The sequence below is a fragment of the Mytilus galloprovincialis genome, chromosome 9 (genome assembly GCF_965363235.1).
Source record: "Mytilus galloprovincialis chromosome 9, xbMytGall1.hap1.1, whole genome shotgun sequence".
Taxonomy (NCBI): domain Eukaryota; kingdom Metazoa; phylum Mollusca; class Bivalvia; order Mytilida; family Mytilidae; genus Mytilus; species Mytilus galloprovincialis.
The window spans coordinates 18,057,600-18,081,665 of NC_134846.1; the positions used below are offsets into that span (position 1 = coordinate 18,057,600).

Below are 24,066 nucleotides of genomic sequence, written 5' to 3' on the forward strand. Positions count from 1 at the left end.
ACATGCAAGTGTCACATACACATGGAGCATTAATATATGTTAAAAGAAAGCAATGATAAAGGTAAGACAGGAATACTTTATAGATTTTTTTTCTGTAGTGTTTACTTATCTCATACAAGGTGTAAATACAATTCGGACAATACGAAAGATATCATGTACTCAGATGTCTACTATCTCAATAAGTGTATCTTTGGGTCCTATAAAAGCTTTGAGGAAAATCCCTATAAAAATTTATAGGTACATTATGACTGGATGCACAATGCACATGTTTCAACCATTTCTGTTCTGTTTTTGTTTAATTGATTAATTGAGTGATTAAATAAAAAAAAATAATTAAAAAAAAACGTTAAGGTTTTTTCAGGAGATAATTTCTATCAATTGTTTTTAATTAAGTGCCTTCAAAAAGTAAAATCACAAAAATACTGAACTTAGAGGAAAATCAATTCGGAAAGTCCATAATCACATGGCAAAATCAAATAACAAAACGCATCAAAAACGGACAAGAACTGTCATATTCCTGACTTGGTACAGGCATTTTCAAATGTAGAAAATGATGGATTAAACCTGGTTTTATAGCGCTAACCCTCTCACTTTGACGACAGTCTCATCAAATTCCGTTATATTTACAATGATGCGTTAACTAAACAGACACAATAAATAAAATAGTCAAAATATGGGTACATCAGTCATCATCGTATAACAATTTTAAAAGGAACAATTTAACAGAACACAAAAACATCTATCTACAAACACATGTATTGATTTGTGTGTCTGACGTCAGAAAATTTTATACGTCACAAAGATTTGTCGTTCAATGTGCATACAAACAATTTTAAAATTTACCTAGGCAATGTTAGCATACAGGGTTAAAAAAACTAAAGATAGTCGTAAAACGATAGGAGCACAAAAATATTACAAAATCTTACTATTCTCTGAAATGAAAAGTATTTCTATTGAAGTGCTTGAATAATTGTTGTTTTGTTCTTTATCTCACATCTTGTTGAACACCCTTCCCTATCTCTTTCACAGAGGATGTTACATTGAAAATTACTCATTTTATTTATATATTTCCGTGTAATTGTTTTTTCATTCTAGCATCCATATTGCATTCATGATATTATACAAAGATGTATCTTGATGTATATGTTCTGTTTGGATTGATATATTCGATAACAGGTATGGTAGGATCATAATATACTATGCTAGTAAACATAATAGCTTAATCTGATAGATTTCTGGCATAAAACAAATATTTCTATATATATCAATACCATAAAACTTTAAGTGACAATAAGATGCCGGAAAGTATGTGTGCAAACATGTACAGTCACAAACAAATAGAATTTGATATTGTATTGCTATGAATAATCATACATTTATCTTTATGGATGTTTTTTATTAAAGTTTTTCATGGAAAGTGCAACCTGTTGATCTTAATTTGTTATACCCTAGTCTTGTATATTTGATCTTACATGATTTGAAACAAACAATCTTATTTCATTTGATAGATATGTCACCTATCGATTTGTTTATCATTAGGTCCCAGCTGTTTATTAGGTACTAACGCTTCTGATGTATGTTCGGATATTCATTTTACAATCGTATTTAAACTTTCAGTAGTGAATGAATAGTAATTTTATAGTCCAAGTGTTATCACCCAACAATGATGTTAATCTCATATTTTAGACATTCAAATTCTAAATTAACGGCGGTCACTTTACAAGGAGAGTTCTGGTCTACATATTTTGTTGCAAAAAAGAAACAAATAAATTTTAGCGTAGAAGAGGGTATATAGAAAACTAAAATAGATAAAAATTACATGTATACAATTTTGTCTGATAACATTTTGTCCCAATATCAAACATATGAAACCTTCCAACAGGAGGATATTCCGCTACCTGTATTTCAATATGGCAGCTGTAGAGAAGTGAATTGTAGATTTGAAATGAAAAAAAAATGTATAAAGATTGTAGTATAATTCATGTAATTACTTATCAACAGTCGTTGTTATTGCGAAAATGAATAAATTACATAATTTTGGATCCTACAGAAGTAGCTGATATTGTCACAATACATTCTTTTTCAAACAGGGACTACATTCAAGGTCACAAATGAGCAGAACGTTTGGAATCCGCAGTTTGGTTGTGGAACAGGTTACGAAATGGCCGGTAAAAATGCCTTTAGCAACTGTCAACCGGAAACGTGCAAGAAGATAAATCTAGATATAGATGATAAAAGAATTAAGATCAACGACACATATTGGTTAAATGGATATATGTTGACGTCACCAATCATGGAATATCTTGGTAATGTTCGATACATTCGTTATGATTAGCATACGTAATATTTCAAAACGTATATGACCTAGATGTTAAACATGTTTTTAACTTAAAATCATTTTCCATGGACGTTACTTTTTTAATGCCCTCACTATAGGAAATTGTAACCAATGAATAACTGAGATCAAACGAACCATGACCACACATTGATTAATTTTTTTATACAATGGGTGAAGAAAGGGACAAACTGACGAAAAATTAGAGAAACATATATATAATATAATTATAATGGTGTTGATTTGACAGTGCATGTAGATTGTTGCATGGAAAATGCAATCATTTTAAAAATTACAATATTAGATATAGAATTTGAAAAGTTCCGAGTGATTTGGACTTGGTTATTCTGAAGAGAATTAAGATCGTGTGACGACCTTTAGACTTATGTTTTTTATATGCTGCTGTGCTGTTGTGCTGCAGAGTCTTATCATACAATTTTCATTTATTAAGTTGTATACAAATGTTAACCAGTACATTGTATCATTTATAGTTATAATATTACATAACATTGTGTATGTAATTGGCAGTTTTTTCATCTTCCAGTTTGTATTATGTTCTGTGATTTAATAATGATCATTTCAATATAATATTCAACTTTCCTCTTATTTAAACTTAAATCCACATTATCTTAAATTCTTTTCGTCTATTTCGTGTAATTATCTATTTTGCTAAAAAAACATATCACAAAAATACTGATCTCTGAGGAAAATTCAAAACTGAAAGTCCCTAATCAAATGGCAAAATCAAAAGCTAAAACACATCAAACGAAAGGGTAACAACTGTCATATTCCCGACTTTGAACAGGGTTTTTCTAAAGTAGAATATGGGGGAAATTAAATAATTTTAACTTTACATACAAACTATTTTTACAGGTTGTTTCGAAATGAGGTCAACTGATATTGGAGCATACAGGACTACTATTCCTAATAATGACGTTCTTATGTGTTCTCTCTTCTGTAAAGGACGTGGATTCAACACGGACTCTGTTATTATATTAAAGGTGTGCATAGTTTTTATCCATTATTGTGTAGTACTATAATTTTTGTTTATAAAACATGGTTACTATTTATATTATACCAGTAACCAAGTGAATATAAGTTAGTATATCGTCATGCATTGAACATGATAATTTTGCTGAGAATAACAAACAGTAATAATTTGGTAATCATGAATAGCAATAGATGAACCCTCAACCCACAGGCCTAAATCATAGAAATTCATAAAAATTCTTCCACGAAAAAAAAGAGTTAATATTTGTTTGATATAACAAAATTACTCCGAGATAGAAGGTTTTAGTATGTTTTCAAAGTTTTTGTAAAGAGACTGACACCTATATATCATCATGCATGACAATATACGCCAACACAAGTCCTTTTTCAGTTGACATTAACATTATGCAACGAAGCAAGGCCATAAAATCAAATGTTAGTTCCCTTAATAATTCCGACGTCCAATTTAGTAGCAAGCTTCATAGGGTACGATACACTTAATGTAACTAATAAGTAGAAATTGTTATACAAAGTCCATACAGGCATATAACGAATCTAGAAATATACAATATTGTAAGTTCATGAAAGCCGTAGCACACGTTTGACTAGAAATCCTTTGTTAATGCCGACCACACTTGATCCTTTGATACATATGTTCTGCGTTATACGTAATAAAACTATATCAAATGTCAATGTTTATTAAGGAAGACGCATGCTCTTGCTTGCCAAGTAGTAACTTGATTGAAATGACAAAACGGATTGACAGCAGCATGAATCAAAATCACAATGTCGGATGTTCAGTACAATGTCCCGGAAACAATACAGATCAATGTGGTGGCAACGATTACTTTTCTGTGTATAACATAACAGAGAACGAAACTAGAGGTAAAACGTGCATTTCACATAAAAGCAACATTAGTTTGGTCTTGACATGATCTAGGGAATATATTTCTATTAGTAATTGTATTTTCACAGATGTGATTTGATTTAGAGTTTTTATGTTTTAACGCCTCTTTTAACCACCGCTTTTGGGCTATTTCGTGGGGCCAGTTTTTATTGGTGGAGGAAGCTGGAGTACACATAGAAAATCACCGACCTTGGATAGGAAAACTGACAACTAGTCAATTAAGATTGGAGTCGAGTGCACCCGCATGAGCGGCGTTGGAACTCACACACTCAGTGTTGACAGGCAAATGAATACAGTAGTAACTAAATAGACCACTCGGCCACCGACATCCATTTGTAACAGATGTGTAATTGTGCTTTAAAGATTAGAATCCGCCAGCGATGACTGGGCCTGATTAGACCGCGCGCGCACTCTACTTATGTTTGAAAGTTTGCTATTGTAATTATTCTCATGGCTATGAAGGTAGAGTCATGGTATACCTCCATCTTTAATTGCAGGATTCCAGTACAAAATCGGTCAATTTATTTGTCCAAATCGGCAAATATGGAGACATATTTGTATTTATTGGTGATACTGCTCATTTATATAAAGAAAACCTAGTGATTTATCGCATTACCAAAAGGTTTAAAAAGATACCAAATATTAGTGTTTGTCAGAATTTTCTTTTCAACTTACCCTTCAAGGTAATATAATTCTTTAGTACAAATTTATACCGGATTCATTTTTTTTTTACATGTAGCAAGAAAACAAGTTTGGTAAAACCATTTTTATTTTCATTTTACTTAAACATATTATTTCAAAATTCTATCTCATAGATTTATGTTTATCAAAAAATGTGTTTCATCATGGACAATCTAAGCAATTTTGGCATTTTTTAACGCCTCGTAGCTTGAAAATAGCAAGGTGATCCATACTTTTAATTATATTTAAAAAAAAGCGTAGTAAAATCTTTATTTTGACAAAGTATAAGAAAATTATATCTGAGGAAATACATACCGATGAACTATCTTAATCGTGATATTCTTGCTACTGGAAAAACTTTGTGACAGAGACATTGGCTTTTCTTATGTGAGTTCATTGAATTCAAAAATGAAAATGAGTTCAAGGACACAATCAATTTTATGATCTTGGACTTCTGCCCATCACCAAATCCGTTAAGAAACAGCTTAAGGTATCAAATAAAAAAAGTACTAAGTGTTCTAATTACTTGCGATATGTCGATAAAATGTCAATCGAAGGTGATATTAAAACAATGTTGTCCCTTACAATATGCATAATGTCTAACAATATCTACATGATAATATAAGGTAATTACAATCATATAACTCGCCCAGGGGCTTATGACTTCAAGTTTTTTATGACCTCAACATTGATATCATAATCAAAAGTCCCCGTTTTACATTTTTAATCTTTGTCTGTACTTTATTTTTGAACATAGGGGTCTGAAGGTAAGGAGACATATGAAAAGTGAGCATGCAATACTTAAAGGAGCCATGTTTGAACTTATTAAATTTTAAAGTGTATAGAACCATATATTATTTAAGTCACTGAGAAGTAATATATTTTATCTATCATATCAAACTATCTGCATAGTTCTTAAAATGTTCTGTACCAAATAAGGAATATGGCAGTTGTTACATGTATCTGATAGTTCGTCTCTCTGTATGATGCATTGTCTTTTGTTTTTTGTTGCACTTCAATATTAAATTGTTTGCCTCCTATAATTGATGTGTTTCCCTCGATTTTAGATTTTAGCCCAGATTTGGTTTCTCTCAATCAATTTATGACTTTTGAACAGCGGTATAATACTGCAAACACCCCGACAGTTCAACCTCCGATCTGCATACTACTCTACACAATCGATGGAGTAAAAGAAAATAGTTCCGGAACGGAAACGATCCCTGTACGGAGTTTGATAATACTGTTGCACTTATTATCGAACTATGAAACCGAAAGTAACATTATCTTTTGTATTTACACATAAAAAATACATTCAAACTAGGTAATTTATGGATCACTTTCTTGATTTAGCTACTTTTTGACACCGGGAGTGATGTTTTAAATTACCATTATTGGTTTATATTCTCCCCATTCTTTTTTCAAAGTTCAGAAAAAGGGAGGTGTTTAAAAAGACATTTTGACACTGAGCCCAATACTTGAATTCTAAGTTTAAACGGTACTTGTTGTTTGATTTTCTTTTTACTATACTTTAGAAAATAAGCATGCACATCCTACTGTTGAATGTTATATTTTATAGAGAAAGACAAACGAATAGAAATCAATTGTTCTCAGATCCCTTTAACATTGCGTCAGGAACTAACGACCTGCTTAAAATCAGGTGCCTCCTTTAAAATATCAGCACGGTCTGGTAGTAGTTGTGATATAGACACGTTAGCAGTCAACCATCATGATTTTCAATACAGCTTTGTTAAGTTATTGTTTGTGTGGCACACAAGTAAGTAGTATTGAAAAGTAACTGTTAATAATGCAAGTTAAAAAACTCTTTGAATCATCGTTTATTCTTATTACGTAATTAATATTATTGATATCACGGGTCTCATCAAATCTTCAATTAAGTTATGATAACCACACAAATAAATAAATTGTATTGGAAAACTAATTGAATATTCTTGTATCATACAAGTGCGTAAACGCATTCATACTATAACATCAAATGATCATCTCTATTTTGCCATTGATCCCAAAATTCATTATGAAATTCAATCAAAGCCAACAAGTTATTATACAATACTGCATTTCATAAATATAAATATCTTACTGAGCGTACATTTTATATCAGATGTGAACATATATTACAACGAATCTTTAATAATCCAAAAACTATTCAGTCGTTTTTAGGTGGAGCTTTAAATTTTGTGCTTAAATATAATTATGATATTGAATAATTGACATGTTCGTTACACATGTTATATCTTACTCTTTAATTTAAAAATGATGTTGTTCCCGTTCATTTTTTTAATTCAAATAAAATATAATTATGTCAATCATGCTAATATTATAACCCTGTCGCAATAGTCTCAGTAGTTTAACGTTGGTCAGATGTAGTTATCGTTTCTTATTTGTAATGAGATTGATAATTACTTAACGTCTGGTGGCAAATATTTTATGAATTTTCAGAAAAGAACAAATTAACAATAGACACAATAGGTAGGTTAGTTTGTTTTTTTTTTTTGTTATTTCATTACGACTAATTTTGTATAGGTTATCATTTTCGCCTGAGCAGTTAATAATTTTGCTTATGCGGCTCACTGCATGGTGATTTTTATACATATTGTTTTATAAATTTGTGTTTGAAATTTCATCAGCGATGTAAAGAATACTAATATGCATTGAATAATAACTTTCACTTATCATTAACATCAATATAAGTATTGTCGTCTTTATCGCTTTATTAAGGACGTTCATCAAAATATGACTACAAATGCCTGGGACTTCGTTTAGAAGAGAAGAAGAATTCTAAGCTTCTTCCTATTAACTGTACCGAAAAGCGAAAGGCCTTATGTCAAAAGATGTCTGGGGAAGGTTAGTATCACATATGTAGTATCTATATTGAGAAAACTGAAGCATACGACCCTCTGTCAAAAGGGAATTAATACATATAGATTATAACATGGCATTTTTCATATCAGACTCCTTATCAGGCCTAGGCTCGAGAGCTGACATGCTCGAGGGATAATCTTGACCATGGGCTCATATCATCGATATTTCTTAGTTTATTTTGACAAAATTGATCCATACTGGTTGCTTATAGCGAATTATTATTTTACTATCTCTCTTACATGAATGATTGAACATAAAAAAATCATTATTTAATTTGTGTCTGTATCTCTAAGCTAGTGACCCTTTATGGGACCTTCCGTTTTGGAATTTTCTTTTGAATTTGTAATTTTACTTTTTGCGTAGGCAAACAAGAAGGAAGAAATTCGACAGTTTTTTCTTTCATAATCGTTTAACTATAATTGTCAATCATACTAGGCTTATTAACAAATACGTCATATGCGCATTGTCACTACAGGAAAAAAGTTGGATTTCAGTATTAGTAGATCTTACTTTTTTTAACAGTTTTATTGTTTAAAATTGCTTTTATTTTGAAATTAATAAATTAATAACCAGATACTATGGAGTTCCATACATGTTATTATGGTGGTAGTAACTTTAAAGCTTATGGTCGGATTTGTCTTAAAGATTTTGACCTGCTTACTAATTTTTAACTTTTACTATTTTTAATTGGAAATATTAGCTAGAAATGGTATTTAACTAGTATGTTTCATTTTTAGCCATGGCGCCCATGTAAATTCACTTTCCAAAATAAAAATAAAAACACAAATTGCATACTAGATGCAAAAAGGATCATTCATCTAAATTTGAGTCTAGTTCAGTAGTTTCATATTTAATAAAAATTGAGAATGGAAATGGGGAATGTGTCAAAGAGACAACAACCCGACCATAGAACAGACTAACAGCAGAAGGTCACCAACAGGTCTTCAATGCAGCGAGAAAATTCCGCACCCGGAGGCGTCCTTCAGCTGGGCCCTTAACAAATATATATATTAGTTCAGTGATAATGAACTCCATACTAAACTCCATATTTTACACAAGAGACTGAAATTTAAAATAATACAAGACTAAAAAAGGCCAGAGGCTCCTGTTTTGAACACATTTACGTCGAACACGGGCGCCAATTAATAGCTGATCTAACCCTGTGTGCCAGGTGATCTCAAAAGAGAAATCCATAATTTATCAATGAATTTTGGACTATGAAAGAATAAATGTAAAACAATAATAGGGCGGGGACAGTTCAATCCGGATATCATGTAGGGCTTTTACAAGAAACGACATGATGCACTTTAATTTTACAATTAAGAGAAAACCAAGTCTGGTTCATATACATATATAGTTATTTCCTTCCTGATCAGATGTCGTAAAAGTACATGTTTATAAATCTTTCATTTAATCACTACTCAAACATGTGTATAAGTCTAAATGAAATTAGATTGATGAATTGTGTCATACACATATATGTATTAGGAAATTTGTGTTCTCAAACATATCCGTCTGCATGTAAGTTTTTAAAGTTTTAATGTGTATTTCTTAAATGTGTGGTGTCAGTTTCACTGTAAAAGAAAACAAAATAAACATGACAACATGTTAGCATGTTAACTGATGCATTGTGGTAAAACAACTGTTATTTCAGATAATGCATTCACAACATGTGTATAACTATTTTTTTCATACATAATGCTACTGCATTGTCTTATAGCTTAAAAACATGTGAAACTTCAAAACATTATGCATATTTTTTTTATAACTAAAGGGCTAGTTTTTATCATGAAACTTATGTATATATGAAAATTCAACAATTTGTCCAAATTAAGGAGATGTTTACTTTTTCAAATTGTTAGCTTCCAGCAAACAATTCGCCGACATGATTTCCGTATGCAGCGTGACCTTTCTCATAAAAATCCTGTGTCCGCGATACGCAAGTGCGAATTGAAAACCAAACGTAAACATCACTCCAACATGAAGATAAACTATATCTTATTGTACCTGTTATACACGTACTTACCTGAATATTCATGATTATTTGTTGATTGTTTACGAACGGGTGACAATCGTTAAACTTCTGCTTCAAAACACGACCCTTAATTAGCTACCATATTTTCACAACAACACTGACCAATTGAATTATTTGTTGACGATTATACGAAATTTATGCAAAAAAAAAATGTTCAAATCGCGACTAAGTTTATGATATATGTATGCATAGGTTCAAGAATTGGATTAATATTATTTCCACCAGCCAATCGTTTCAAATGACTTTAAAATAAATAAAACAAAATACCGAATACTAAAATCAAAAGCTCAAACAAAGCAAACAAAACCAACGAATAAAATAGAACTGTCATTTTCCTGATTTGGTACATACATGTCCTTCTGTCGAAAATTGTGGATTTAACCTGGTTTCATACGGATTGCTCATGTACATCGTCACAATACAATTACAGTCCAGCTGGTCATATCATTACTGGTGACCTTGGCATCGTTACCAATGAAAAACTAAGAGAGTTGTTAGCCAAGGGACCAAAATATAGAATTCCCCAGCCCATCAACTGGAAAAAGAATTTCAAGTTACTGATGGATGCAGTTGCGGACTATGCAAGAAAATGGGTAAAGCGCGAACCAGACGAACCAGAACTGGACACTTTGTCTGAATGGATCAAAGCTATTCGATCATGCATTCAGAGGCGCATACATAAACTACGATGTAATATGAGTACTAGAGTTTTTAACCCTTTCAAGAATCCGGAGGTTGTGGATGCTTTATCCTCTTCGCATGACAAATATGTCGTTGTTCCAGCAGATAAAGCCTCCAATAATATTGTCTTCATATGTAAAAAACATTATTTGCAATGTCTCACTACAGAGCTTGGAATTGATAAAACTACTGGTAATCCTACATATTCTTTAACATCATTTACCAAGGACGAAATTTTACAAAATCATAAATCTGTCCTTCTTTCTTTTGGTATCAACATCAAAGAAAACGAAGAAAACTTGCCCTCATTATACTGGATACCTAAATTACACAAAACTCCATATAAAGAACGATACATAGCTGGATCTTCAAAATGACTAAACATCTTTCTAAAGTACTGACTACTATTCTTTCTACAGTTAAATATGGGCTTCAAAAATATTGTGAGGAGATATATTTTACCAGTGTTGTTAACCAGATGTGGATTCTCAAAAATTCCAAAGATCTACTGCTTAACCTTCGATCACAATCTTTGCAATTTTGCAGCAACATAAAAACTTTTGATTTTTCTACGCTATATACTACTATTCCCCATGCTCAGTTGAAAGATCGACTTCATCATCTCATAAAACAGAGCTTTTTCTATAAAAATGGGAATCGTAGATACAAATTTCTTCTTTTTGGGTTACAATAATTCATATTTTGTGAAGAATCACACTGAATCTTCCAGAAAATATACTGAAGATGATATCAAAATGCTGGACTTTTTGATCGACAATATATTTGTTGAGTTTGGAGGATTAATATTTCAACAGACAATCGGTATTCCAATGGGTACTAATTGTGCACCCCTGCTGGCTGATTTGTTTTTGTACTCGTATGAAGCAGAGTTCATTCAAAACCTTCTTAAAGACAAAAAGAAAAAGCATCTTCCGAAATTCTTTAATTTTACTTTCCGATATATTGATGATGTTCTATCATTGAATAACCCATACTTCAGCCAATACTTACATCTCATATATCCCAGTGAACTTGAAATTAAGGATACTACTGATACTAGAAGGACTGCTTCATACCTTGATCTTTTCCTCAATATTGACGTAGATGGACGACTTCACACGAAAATCTATGACAAACGGGACGATTTCAACTTCCCAATTATCAATTTCCCATTTCTCAGCAATAACATACCATCTGCCCCTTCGTATGGTGTTTACATACCACAATTGATACGTTATTCACGTGCTTGTTCACACTATATGGACTTCATATACAGGAGTGTGCTACTTACGCAGAAACTTCTCCAACAAAGTTATGAGGAGGACAGATTAAAATTGACACTCCGCAAGTTTTATGGACACCATCACGAATTGGTGGATCCATACGATGTGTGTTTAACCAAACTAGCTAAGGACATTTTTACCACATGGTAGATTGTGGTTTGTCATAATGTCGTCTAATCTTTTAATTACCAAACGTGACTTATTCCCGATTGTGACTGTTTTGCTGAGTGTGAATTCGCATTACTATAAGACGTGTTACGGTACTTGTCTATCCCAAACTCATGTATTTAGTTTAAATGTTTAATGTCATATTTGTAATTCTCATCGGATTTTGTCAAATGTGTTGACGTCTTTTCTATTATATTTATATGTTATGGAAACAAAAATTAATCACCGCCGTCATTTATTAGATTTAATTTGGTCAACATAATCTGTACGATAATTTAAGTTTGAAGTTGGATTCATAACAAACTGCACATATACATATTATAGTTAATTGCTATTAATAAGTATTGCAATATGCATTGTGTTTAAATGCAATATCAGTATTTAGTTCTATTTTAATCTTTAATCAATCCTAATTCTATCTAACTTTTGAGATATAGTTTTTCATATGTGACGTAATTTTTCTGCTGTTTCGGACATTTCATATGTTCAAATTTTTAATGCCTTTTCACCATCGTATGTGACGTAATTTTTAATGCCTTTTCGTCGTCGTATGTGACGTCATTTTCATAATTTACTGCGTTGAGGCCTGGACTGAGTCGGGTGTGTCTATTCTGTGTTGGTCATTCATTATGTATTCGTGTTTGTTTTATGTAATGAGTTAATACTTCAGTTTCATTATGTATATCTGTTATATTCATTTGATAAAATTTACTGTTTGCAATAGCATTAATTGTTCTAAATAATTAGGATGTTCTTATCCCAAGCATACAAACTTAGCCGTATTTGACACAACCTTTTTCAACTTTTGATCTTCAGTGCTGTACAACGTTGTACTTTTTTTCGCTTTCGATCTTTTATATCTGGGCGTCACTGGTGAGTCTTGTGTGGACGAGACCTGATGCTTTTTGTTATTCATTAATCATGTGTTTCTTTGTCTAATACGTTTTCCTATTTATTTGTATTGTAGTCCTGTAATATTATGTTGTCATTTCTATGTTATATTTAACATTGCCATTAAAGTGCGAGGTTTGGCATGCCACAAAACCAGGTTCAACCCACCATTTTTTCCTTAAAAATGTCCTGTTCCAAGTCAGGAATATGGCCATTGTTATATTATAGTTCGTTTCTGTGTGTGTTACAATTTAACGTTGCGTCGTTTGTTTTCTCTTATTTTTGAGTGTAAATTGACATTGCGATAAGACGTGTTACAGTACTTGTCTATCCCAAATTCATGTATTTGGTTTTGATGTTATATTTGTTATTCTCGTGGGATTTTGTCTGATGCTTGGTCCGTTTCTGTGTGTGTTAGTTACATTGTAGTGTTGTGTCGTTGTTCTCCTCTTATATTTATGCGTTTCCGTCAGTTTTAGTTTGTTACCCCGATTTTGTTTTTTGTCCATGGATTTATGAGTTTGAACAGCGGTATACTACTGTTGCCTTTATTTATAGCTAGCTAAAATTATCACTTGTATGACTGTCAAATGAAATTGCATTCTATTGACAACAATGTGTGAACTAAATAACTCTTAACTAAATGAAAGTATAAACATATAATGAGAAAGTATGATAAGGCCATGCTTTTTAGTTTGTTTGTTTACTGCATGGTGCCTTACGCGACTTTCATCATCTTTAACTATATATTTCCATACTATTCCTAGCACTTACAAAAAATAGTTAGGAAAACAAACCTTGAATTTGAAGTTGCATGTGCAAAATTGCTGGACGATTTCTTACGTGTGAATTTGAGATGGACATTATGTTATACTGAAAATGGAAATATATGCTGAATATTTCATGTATTTTTTTTCTAATCTTCCGGTTGATGATGCTAGTGAAGCCACATATACATGGGATATAGCTGCCAATACATGTTTATAAAATCATAGTTACATTATATGTGAGCGTTAGCGCACTGGTATCCAAATTATATTAACCTGTTAGCTTTATCAATAACAGTAACATTAGTTTAATAGTCTTGACTATTTGTTTTTTGCAAGTTATATTTGTTAAAATTTTATCCCACCATACATAACAACACGATTGTTTTGTTTATCTAGATTCAACAGAAGATCTAAACGGTATTTGGACTGAACATACTACATTACAATCAACTCCTTATATAACAGGTATTCCTACCTACTTATGCATTTTATTTAATTATAATATAGGTCTTTATTTTGTGTAACTGCTGCTGTAACCGAATTGTATCTTTTTATTGTTATTTTAATCAGTATGCGATTCATAATGTATTTTATACATTAAACTATATGAAATTAGTTTATATCATGCAACTAAAAAATGCAATTAATAATCCTTAAATTGTTAACTCTCGTCATCTTTGGCTAATACATGTAGATATCAGTAATCTTGATGAAATAGTAACAGCCATAGGGAACGCAACAATTCACTTGATACATAAGTCACACTTCGCGTAATCATGAACCTGGATAAATTTACGGAATTGTGGCTACTATTTTGATACACAACAGTCAACATTGGTCATATAAAAAATTATAACAAGCACACTACTCATAGCAAAACAAGTACTTCCTGTATGGCAAAAAAAGTTGAATTTGAATGTGCAAAATTGCTGCTGGACGATTGCTTTCGTGTTAGTTTGTGATGAAGATTATACAGGAGATGAAAATATATGATGAAATTTCCATATGTTTTTTTTTATTTGTTACATGTACTTGTCTTTCAGTTTTTAATGTGAGTGAAGTCAATCATACATGGGATAGAGCTTCGGATAACTGTGTAGATGGCTGGACATTGTCTGGAAAGGACATCTTCAATTCGTGTCGTTCAGAGACATGTCAGACTATCAATGCAAATACAATGCTGCCTAATGTAAAAGAGAAACCTCCTTTTCTTTGGGTTGATGGTTATGCAGTACGGTCCCCTGTCATGGAATACTACGGTAAAATAATTGATTTTTAATAGTTTGACTATTAACACTCATTGTTTTTTTTTCGAAATTATAATTATTAAAAAGAACATATGTAGAGTTAGTACAATACAAATTGTACTGCACCAGATACGCATTTTCACCTTAATATTTCTTACGCAATGCGCAGGGATAAAGTATTTTAATGTCCTAAAACTGAAACAAACGTAAAAGGCTAATTAAAAAAATCCACCAAAAGTGAAGCAAAACCCGGATGAAGAACTGATCTTTATGATGAAATACAATATGTTATTCAGCATGATTTCAAAATTGTATGCTAGTAACAGCAATATTTTTCTTGTCAATTACGAATTTTGCGTCTGTGTTTTGGTTTACACTGTTTGCGATTAAAGTATATAATCTAAATGTGTTATAATAAGAGATACCTATGCTGATCATGACTGTATTGACATGATTGGTTGACTTGAATTTATTTTAGCTCGTAAGTTTAATTAGGCATCTATTCCTACAGACATGTTTACACATAGATATATATGTTAACCTATATGGTTAATGCACGAGTGTGAGTCGATAAGTTTTCGTTTATTTTTACCTTATAAAATGTAAAATGAATATATATTGCTTTGCGTTGCGCAGATCAATTGTAATACAATACCTCACTATTAGCTCAGTCGTATGTTCTTGCGTTTTATCTAAAAATAGATATATATGATCAAATAATTATTCTTTTGCAATGCAATTAAATAAAGCTACGATGAAACAATATTATTCGTTGGACAAAGTCAGGGTACGAAACTGTTAGGTCAATTACAATTGTCAGGAAACTATTATTGAATAACCGTTAAACAAATGATATCAACTATGTTCATTATGTCGTAAATTCATTTCCTTCCCTTTTCCTGAATGTAACCTACTGAATTAGATTATTTACCGGGTTTGTAAAAATATGACCAACACAACAGGAGCATGTGGAGCAGGATCTGCTCAGATTCCGTTGCACCTGAGACCTCCGTTTTTGGAGTCTTTAGTTTTCTATGTTGTGTCTTGTGTACTATTATTTTTCTGCTTAACTTTTTCTTTTTTAGCAATGTCGTTGTCAATTTTTTTCCTCTCTTCCCTTCTGGTATCTTTCGCCCCTCGTTTATCAAATACATTTTTATCCAGAATTTTTACAAACATTCATTTTGCAATCAGTCATTCATTTAACGGTTAATCTGTTAGTAGTTTATTTTTTATTGTCTTTTTAATTATGTTATATTTTTCTTCTTCTAGAGTGTTTGAATTTTATGAACGTCAACAGTACAGCAAATGTATTAACACATAGAAAAAAGATGATGCATAATGGAGTCGAAAAGTGTTCTCTCTTTTGTCAACAAGATGGAAATTTAGAAAACAAAGACTTTATTTTACTACAGGTATAAAGAACACTTTAACTTGTATAAATATATTTGGTGAAATGAAATGATGCATATACTCATGTATCTTAAACACATATAAAAAAGAAGATGTGGTATGATTGCAACTATGATAACACTCCTTTAGATCCAAATGACACAAACATTTAAAACTATAGGCTATCTAACTGTCATTAATAATGAATAATGAATACACCCATAGCACATATTCAGCTATAAAATTAACCGAAACGAAAAATGTAAAACAATTCAAACGAGAAAGATAAGAGCATGACTTATGAGCAAAACAATAACTAAAAAACAAATATGATATCGAGCAACAAACAACAATTACTGAATTTCAAGATCCTTCGGACATGCATTTATAGTTTTTTTAATATCTGTGTCATTTAGTCTGATTTGGAAAGCTGTGTCATTGACAATCATACCACACCTTCTTTTTATATATATCCACATCACTGAATATTATGGTGATTAACATGTGTAAGGCATGCAATGTATTTTTGTCCATCTGAAGAGTTAAGCCTTTTTCATCTGATTTTTATGTTTCGTTCTTATGTGGTACTGTTATGCTAAAGTCCAATGTTTGGGGAGGATTGGGTTCCCGCTTACATGTTTAACCCCGCCCCATTATGTATTTATGTGCCTGTCCCAAGTCAGGAGCCTGTACTTCAGTGGTTATCGTATGTTTATGTGTTACATTTTTGTTTTTCGTTCATTCTTTGTACATAAATAAGGCCGTTAGTTTTTTTCTTTTGAATTGATTTACATTGTGATTTCGAGGCCGTTTATAGCTGACTATGCAGTATAGGCTTTTCTCATTGTTAAAGGCCGTACGGTGACCTATAATTGTTAATTTTTGTGTCATTTTGGTGTCTTGTTGACAGTTGTCTCATTAGATATTCATACCACATCTTCTTTTATTTTATAAACCCTATCCTAACATGGGACAGTGGTGTAACAAAACATAAATGGAACAAACTATAAAAATCAGTTGAAAGGGCTAGAATCATCAGATCGATACAAAGCAAAAAGACATTTAACATCTGAGGTCTTCTTATGAATCAAAATTACAAACTTTAAGTAGCTTGTATATAACCTGTAAATGAATTATTTATTTTTTTAGGTTCGAACAAGTACGTTGTTAAGTTCACATATAATATTTTGAACAAAGGTAAACTAGGAGTAGACTTCTTTCGCGTCTTAATTTTTGCTAAGCACAAAAGCTTCTTTCAAACGAGGATTTTAAAAACCAAAGGGGGCAAAAGATACCAGATAGACAGTCAAACCCATAGATCGAAAACAACATTCAAAACTATATAAAGTTAACATTTTGATACACTTAGTGTAGCTGGTGTCATGCTTATATATGTATTCGATAATATGGGAGCAGAAGCCATCTGTGACAAAGATAATTTATATCGCTAATCAAATTTATGATGAACTAAAATTGCAACCGGATACCAATCAAAATTTTAATGGCTTAAATCGACTTAAAAGTGAGTAAAGTATCTCTTCTCTTGTTTTCTTAACTATAGTTATATTTGATATGAAATAGAATGAAACCTGCTATTGCTTACCAAAGGAAACGGAAAAATCTTGGAGCAGCAAATTAGACGTTTTACAAAAAATATCTACCAAAGACTGCGATATACGATGTGATGATGACAAATTTGACAGATGTGGTGGCAAAACATATTTGTTTTCGGCTTATAAACTGATAGGAATGCAGATGAGTAAGTTTGAATCATTTTAAGGAAAAATATGTAAACAAAAACATATCAATTGCAAATCTTAAATTCATTGATTGTCTTTAAACGGGTTTCGTTAGATGTATTTCTCTCTCATGATAAGTTAAGCCTTTTGCAACTGAATTTGATAGTTCGTTCTTATGTTAAACTGTCGCACCACTGTTCTAGGTTAGGGGAAGTGTTGGGATCCCGATGACATGTTGAATCCCAACGCATTCTGTATGTATGTGCCTAGTCAAATGCAGGAACCTGCAATTCAGTGGTTGTCGTTTGTTGATGTTTTTCGTATATGCTTTTTGGTTGTTTTTTAGCTAACCTGGCCCGAAGGGCCAAGTGAGCTTTTCTCATCACTTTGCGTCCGTCGTCCGTCGTCGTCCGTCGTCGTCGTCGTTAACTTTTTACATTTTGAACTTCTTCTAGAGAACCACTGAATGGAATGAAACCAAACATGACATTAATGTTCCTCATGAGGTGCTGACCAAGTGTTGTTACTTTGTAGCCGATCGATCATCCAAGATGGCCGCCAGCGGGGGACTTAGTTTAACATAGGACCCTATGAGAAATGCATACAAATGACTTTTTTTTAGAGAACCACTGAATTGAATGAAACCAAAAATGGCATGAATGTTTCTTATAAGGTGCTGACCAAGTGTTGTTACTTTGTAGCCGATCTATCATTCAAGATGGCCGCCAGCGGGGGACTTAGTTTAACATAGGACCCTATGGGAAATGCATACAAATGACTTCTTTTAGAGAGTCACTGAAAGGAAATAAACCAAACATATCATGAATGTTCCTTATGAGGTGCTGACAAAGTGTTGTTACTTTGTAGCCGATCCATCTTCCAAGATGGCCGCCAGCGGGGAACTTAGTTTACCCTAGGACCCTAAGGGAAATATACAAATGTCTTCTTTTAGAGAACCACTGAATGGAATGAAACCAAAAAAGAACTTACTTTAAATAAAGCTAATGATAACAATGACCACTGCCCTTTCCTCGATCTTGATATCTATATCATAAACGGGAAGCTTAATACAAAAATTTATGATAAAAGAGATGATTTTTCATTTCCTATTGTTAATTATCCATTTTTAGATGGTGACGTTCCCTTGTCACCATCTTATGGTGTTTATATATCTCAACTTGTACGATTCGCTCGTGTATGTAACAATGTATTAGATTTTAGCGAGAGAAATTTATGTATTACTGAAAAATTATTACACCAGGGTTTTCGATATCACAAACTGGTCAAAACATTTACTAAATTTTATCACCGGTATAAGGAAATAAATCGTAAATATAACTCAACATGCAGACATCTTATACGTTCAGGTATTTCACATCCAAAATTTTATGGAAATATTCTTTATAAAGCACAAAAATGTCAGTATTCTCCTCAGAAACTAACAAAACCTTTAAATAGACTTATTAAAAGGGGATATAGTTACGATACTGTTGTCAGGTCATTAAAGATTGCATATTTTGGCTTTAACATTGATTCACTGATAGGGTCTTTGCATCGGAACTAAACACATTTATTTCTAAAAAAAACAGTTGTTGGCATGACACAGGTTATGTTCTTCTCATATATTTTATGAAAGTATGATACTAAACCCCTAACGGGAGGGATTGTACCTGATATTCATATGATGAAGACATAATCTTTCAATCAGTTTAATTGAGGTCTGGAGCTGGCTTGTCAGTTAACTGCTAGTAGTCTGTTGTTATTTATGTATTATTGTCATTTTATTTATTTTCTTTTGTTACATCTTTTGACATCAGACTCGGACTTCTCTTGAACTGAATTTTAATGTGCGTATTGTTATTCTTTTACTTTTCTACATTGGCTAGAGGTATAGGGGGAGGGTTGAGATCTCATAAACATGTTTAACCCCGCCGCAATTTTGCGCCTGTCCCAAGTCAGGAGCCTCTGGCCTTTGTTAGTCTTGTATGATTTTAAATTTTAGTTTCTTGTGTATAATTCGGAGTTTAGTATGACGTCCATTATCACTGTACTATTATGCATATTTTAGGGACCAGCTGAAGGACACCTACGGGTGCGGGAATCCTCGCTACATTGAAGACCCATTGGTTGCCTTCGGCTGTTGTTTGCTCTATGGTCGGGTGGTTGTCGCTTTGACATATTCACCATTTCCTTTCTCAATTTTATGAATGTTCCTTATGAGGTGCTGACCAAGTGTTGTTACTTTGTAGCCGATCCATCATCCAAGATGGCCGCCATCTGGGGACTTTGTTTAACATAGGGCCTTATGGGAAATATATACATATGTCTTCTTTTAGAGAACCACTGAATGGAATGAAACCAAACATGACATGAATGTTCCTTATGAGGTGCTGACCTAATGTTGTTACTTTGTAGCCTATTAACATCCAAGATGGCCGCCATCAGGGGGACTTAGTTTAAACTAGGACCATATGGGAAATGCATACACATGTCTTCTTTTAGTGAACCACTGAATGGAATGAAACCAAACATAGCATGAATGTGCCTTTCCTTATGAGGTGCTGGCCAAATGTTGTTACTTTTAGCAAAATTTTATATTTTTTATATGATTTCAAAAACCGAAGTAGAATCAGTTGAGCGATACAGGCTCTTGAGAGCCTCTAGTTTTGTGTACTTAAAGTAGGCCGTTGGTTTCTCGTATGATTGTTTTACATTTGTCATGTTGGGCCTTTATAGCTGACTTTGTGGTATTGGTTTTACTAATTGTTGAATGCAGTTCGGTGAGTTGTAGTTGTAACTGTTTGAGTCATTTGGTCTCTTGTGAAAAGTTGTCTCATTGACAATCATACCACACTATCAGAATAAATGAACTTCGCATGTTACAATTTGACAGGCCAACTCAATCAAATTAATTTTGTAATATATTTTTCATCTTCATATTAACACGCTCTTCGATTTTTGTTAAGTACATGTTTTTTGGATTCATAATGTTTATAGTTCAGTGTGAGTTTGTAGAAACCAGAGATATATTGTAAAAAACGTTAAGATACACTCGATGGGGTATTGTATTGTTTTTTATAATAGTAATTTTGGCAAACATCCTGTTTCTTTTAAAAAATGAAAAGATTCATCTTTTCCCGTAATTCCATGTCATTACCAATACCAACGAAGATGTCTCGCTTAGAAAGTAAAATTATGCTTATTTTAAAACCGAAGTAATCAAAGACATTTATAGTAGGCAACATGAGTTGTAAAAAATGAAACATTCAATCGATTTGTAGAGTTCTAATATAGGCGAGATAAGTCAACGAAATGGTATAGTCTAAGTGTATTCTTTCTTTTTCTTTTAAATGTGGAAAGTCTTTTCCTATACATGTATGAACAAGCTGACAATACGACGCAGAATTAATTCGCAAAAAGGTCATAGCAAAGGTTGCATGAATACGGATTTGATGATGCATAGATATATAAATGAGTAGAATTGTTGACCAGTAAATAATTCAATCATTTTCAGATTTTGTTCATGTTTTTTAAACTTATTTTTGACTAAATTGAACCAAAATTACCGAATCATTATTTTTTATTTCTTTTTATTTACTTTGGATTCATTCAAATAATTAACGGAATACAATTTTTCTATGTGCATTGTACACAAAAAACGTCAATACCACGAAATCAAATATCCACGAAAATGAACCTGTTCTCCATCCACGAAATTTGATACCCACAAAACAATTGATTCAACAGTAAATATAACAACACAATTTTTTTTCTAGATCATAGCTAATGCCCGTTTATTTGTCTTAAACAAAGGATAGTGGTTATACATATATATATATATATATTTTGATTTGGGGATGAACATTTGAATACCTCTTTATAAATTTTGTGTTCAACAACAAGGTTCCTAAAACCGACAGCTCGCATTTATCTAGCATTCTATTCTTTTGTTTGTTTATTTGTTTATTTGTTTTTGATTTTGTATTTTCTAGGGGGTGAATTCTTACGTTTTAAAGGTATGGTTAATAGGAGTCGTGTTAGAACTAAACTTCATTACACATTAGACTTTCCTGCTGTGCCGTAAATGATATATATTAAATGGTTCATTCAAATAGTACTCAATATATACCGTTCCATGTCATGATTTTCTTTAAAGATGGTAGTAAAAAAATCAAGGGTTAGAACAATGAAGTTGTTGCCGTGTCTTCAAAGTTTAAATGTGAGCATTGTAATCTAATCGACTGCATCTTAATGTATCATAGATAAACATGAAAGTATCTCAGTGAGGACCGTCTTGTCCAAATCGTGCGTGTTCTTTGCATATTGATCGTCACTTGGCAATTGAGTTTTCTTTATTTTACGATTGAGGGTTACACCTCTCATTTTTTGTAATTGTTTTGTGTTTATCGTAAATTATATTTCATCATGCTTAGTATACCGATGTAAGAGTGAACTGTAAATCTGCACCATTTACTGGAAATGTTTGAGTTAAAATTGATAACAAAAATACAATCCTGCCTTTATAAATCCTATGATTACCAAATTTCAAAATTTTAAACTAGGTGGTTATAAATCGTCTTTTTTTGTAGCGATTTGTTCCAATAGTATTTGTCAAGCATTCATTACTAATAAAAAGATGAAATAATTAAATACCTTCCCTCATGTGTTTTCCACAGACATTGCTACTTAATAAAATGAATTCAAGTTGTAAATGTGTTCATTGAATGTCAATGATAGCACTTTTAATGATTTATCCAGAAGGTTCACACACATTTTTTGTTATACAAAAGGTGACTGGTAATGTTGGGCCCGTTTCCCAAATGTTTGTTAGAAAATGATCACAAAAAAAGCAATCTAAAATACAATAAAAATGTAACAATTGCATTATCAAGTTATTTCATTCTAAAATGTGTTTCCAAAAGAAGGAAAATCGTTTGAACAAAAATATAAATATAAAACTAAATGTGACAAACTACAAATTACAGGTACAGAAATCGGAAGAAATTGTTTCTCTACGTCTGGCAGAAATACACAAGTTAAACCCACTAATTGTAAAGAAGCATTAAAGTTTAAGTGTGAAGAAGTGAAAAAAACAGGTATGTTTATGACCATATTGCTTTTTTTCTTAATTGAAATCTTGAAAGTCGAATTATGATCTTATTAAAACAAAATAGATTAAAAAATGCAGATTCTATGCCTCTCTTTGTCTCTATCTTTAACAGAAAAAAACACCAGGAGCATGCAAACCATCTGTACTATTGACATATTCGTGATAGTCTGGCTTGACAAAGAAATTGGTTATATTATTTCGATTCAACAATAAACTGGAATAATGTTATAGACTTCAGATTGTAGAGACATGAAACACAATATACAAACGACATTTAAGTTAGTTTTCGTGTTAATTCGAAGAATGTGATATTTGAACATCTTTCAAAACGGTTAGTATTTCATTACAATATTTTGCCCTACTCGTTGAAGGGAACATTTAAGATAATGACAACATTATGCAAATGCTCTGATATACATAATAAAATCCTGTACTAAGTCAGGAATATTCGTTTAAATGTCTTTGAGCTTAAGATTTGTATCCAAGGAGTTTGGTTTTTGTGTTATTTTACTTTTTGTACATTTATACATTTAATCGATTTATTTGACTTATTGTTTTGTTCTATCCGTATTCGATTTGCATATTTTAATGACTTTTTTGTCGACTTATATGCATCACATCAGGCAGTTTCAAAATTCTTTACTTGACAATTCATACACAAAAAAAATGCAAAATGAAACTTGAAAACATTAAAATACGGATATATATATATATTTGATTATTTATAATTTAAAATTGTATGCCATATTTTATTTATGGGATAATCCTTTTTGTTTTGGCTATATATGTTATAACTACGCCGATGTTACAGTTTTAAATAATTATCCATAATAAATGATTCCTCTCTTTTGTCAAGTAATACAGTATTTAACTTAAATTATATTACAAATTTAGAATAAGAATCGAATATTAATTCATCCAAATCTTTTTTAATTTCGTACTGTTCACATGTAGGAG

The 24,066-nt window shown here is 31.9% G+C and overlaps 1 protein-coding gene and 1 long non-coding RNA gene across 3 annotated transcripts in view; both read left to right on the plus strand.

The window, feature by feature from the left end:
* The first annotated feature begins 1,087 nt into the window (after positions 1–1,087).
* On the plus strand, positions 1,088–4,206 carry LOC143046664 (uncharacterized). The gene is made up of 4 exons (XR_012969214.1): positions 1,088–1,176; positions 2,091–2,306; positions 3,209–3,336; positions 4,030–4,206. It is a non-coding gene; the product is annotated as an uncharacterized LOC143046664 (long non-coding RNA).
* A 2,287-nt stretch (positions 4,207–6,493) lies between these two features.
* Positions 6,494–24,066, plus strand: part of LOC143044545 (uncharacterized) — a 47,096-nt gene continuing 29,523 nt past the window's right edge. Inside the window, exons 1-7 of one of the 2 annotated variants that reach the window (XM_076216605.1) lie at positions 6,494–6,687; positions 7,650–7,775; positions 14,018–14,086; positions 14,665–14,880; positions 16,141–16,283; positions 17,842–18,019; positions 22,985–23,095. In XM_076216605.1, coding sequence (XP_076072720.1) covers positions 7,763–7,775; positions 14,018–14,086; positions 14,665–14,880; positions 16,141–16,283; positions 17,842–18,019; positions 22,985–23,095 — 730 coding nt within the window. In that variant the 5' untranslated portion in view covers positions 6,494–6,687; positions 7,650–7,762. Of the gene's footprint in view, positions 6,688–7,649; positions 7,776–9,176; positions 9,315–14,017; positions 14,087–14,664; positions 14,881–16,140; positions 16,284–17,841; positions 18,020–22,984; positions 23,096–24,066 lie in introns of those variants that run through there. The other variant, XM_076216604.1, reaches the window with a different exon arrangement.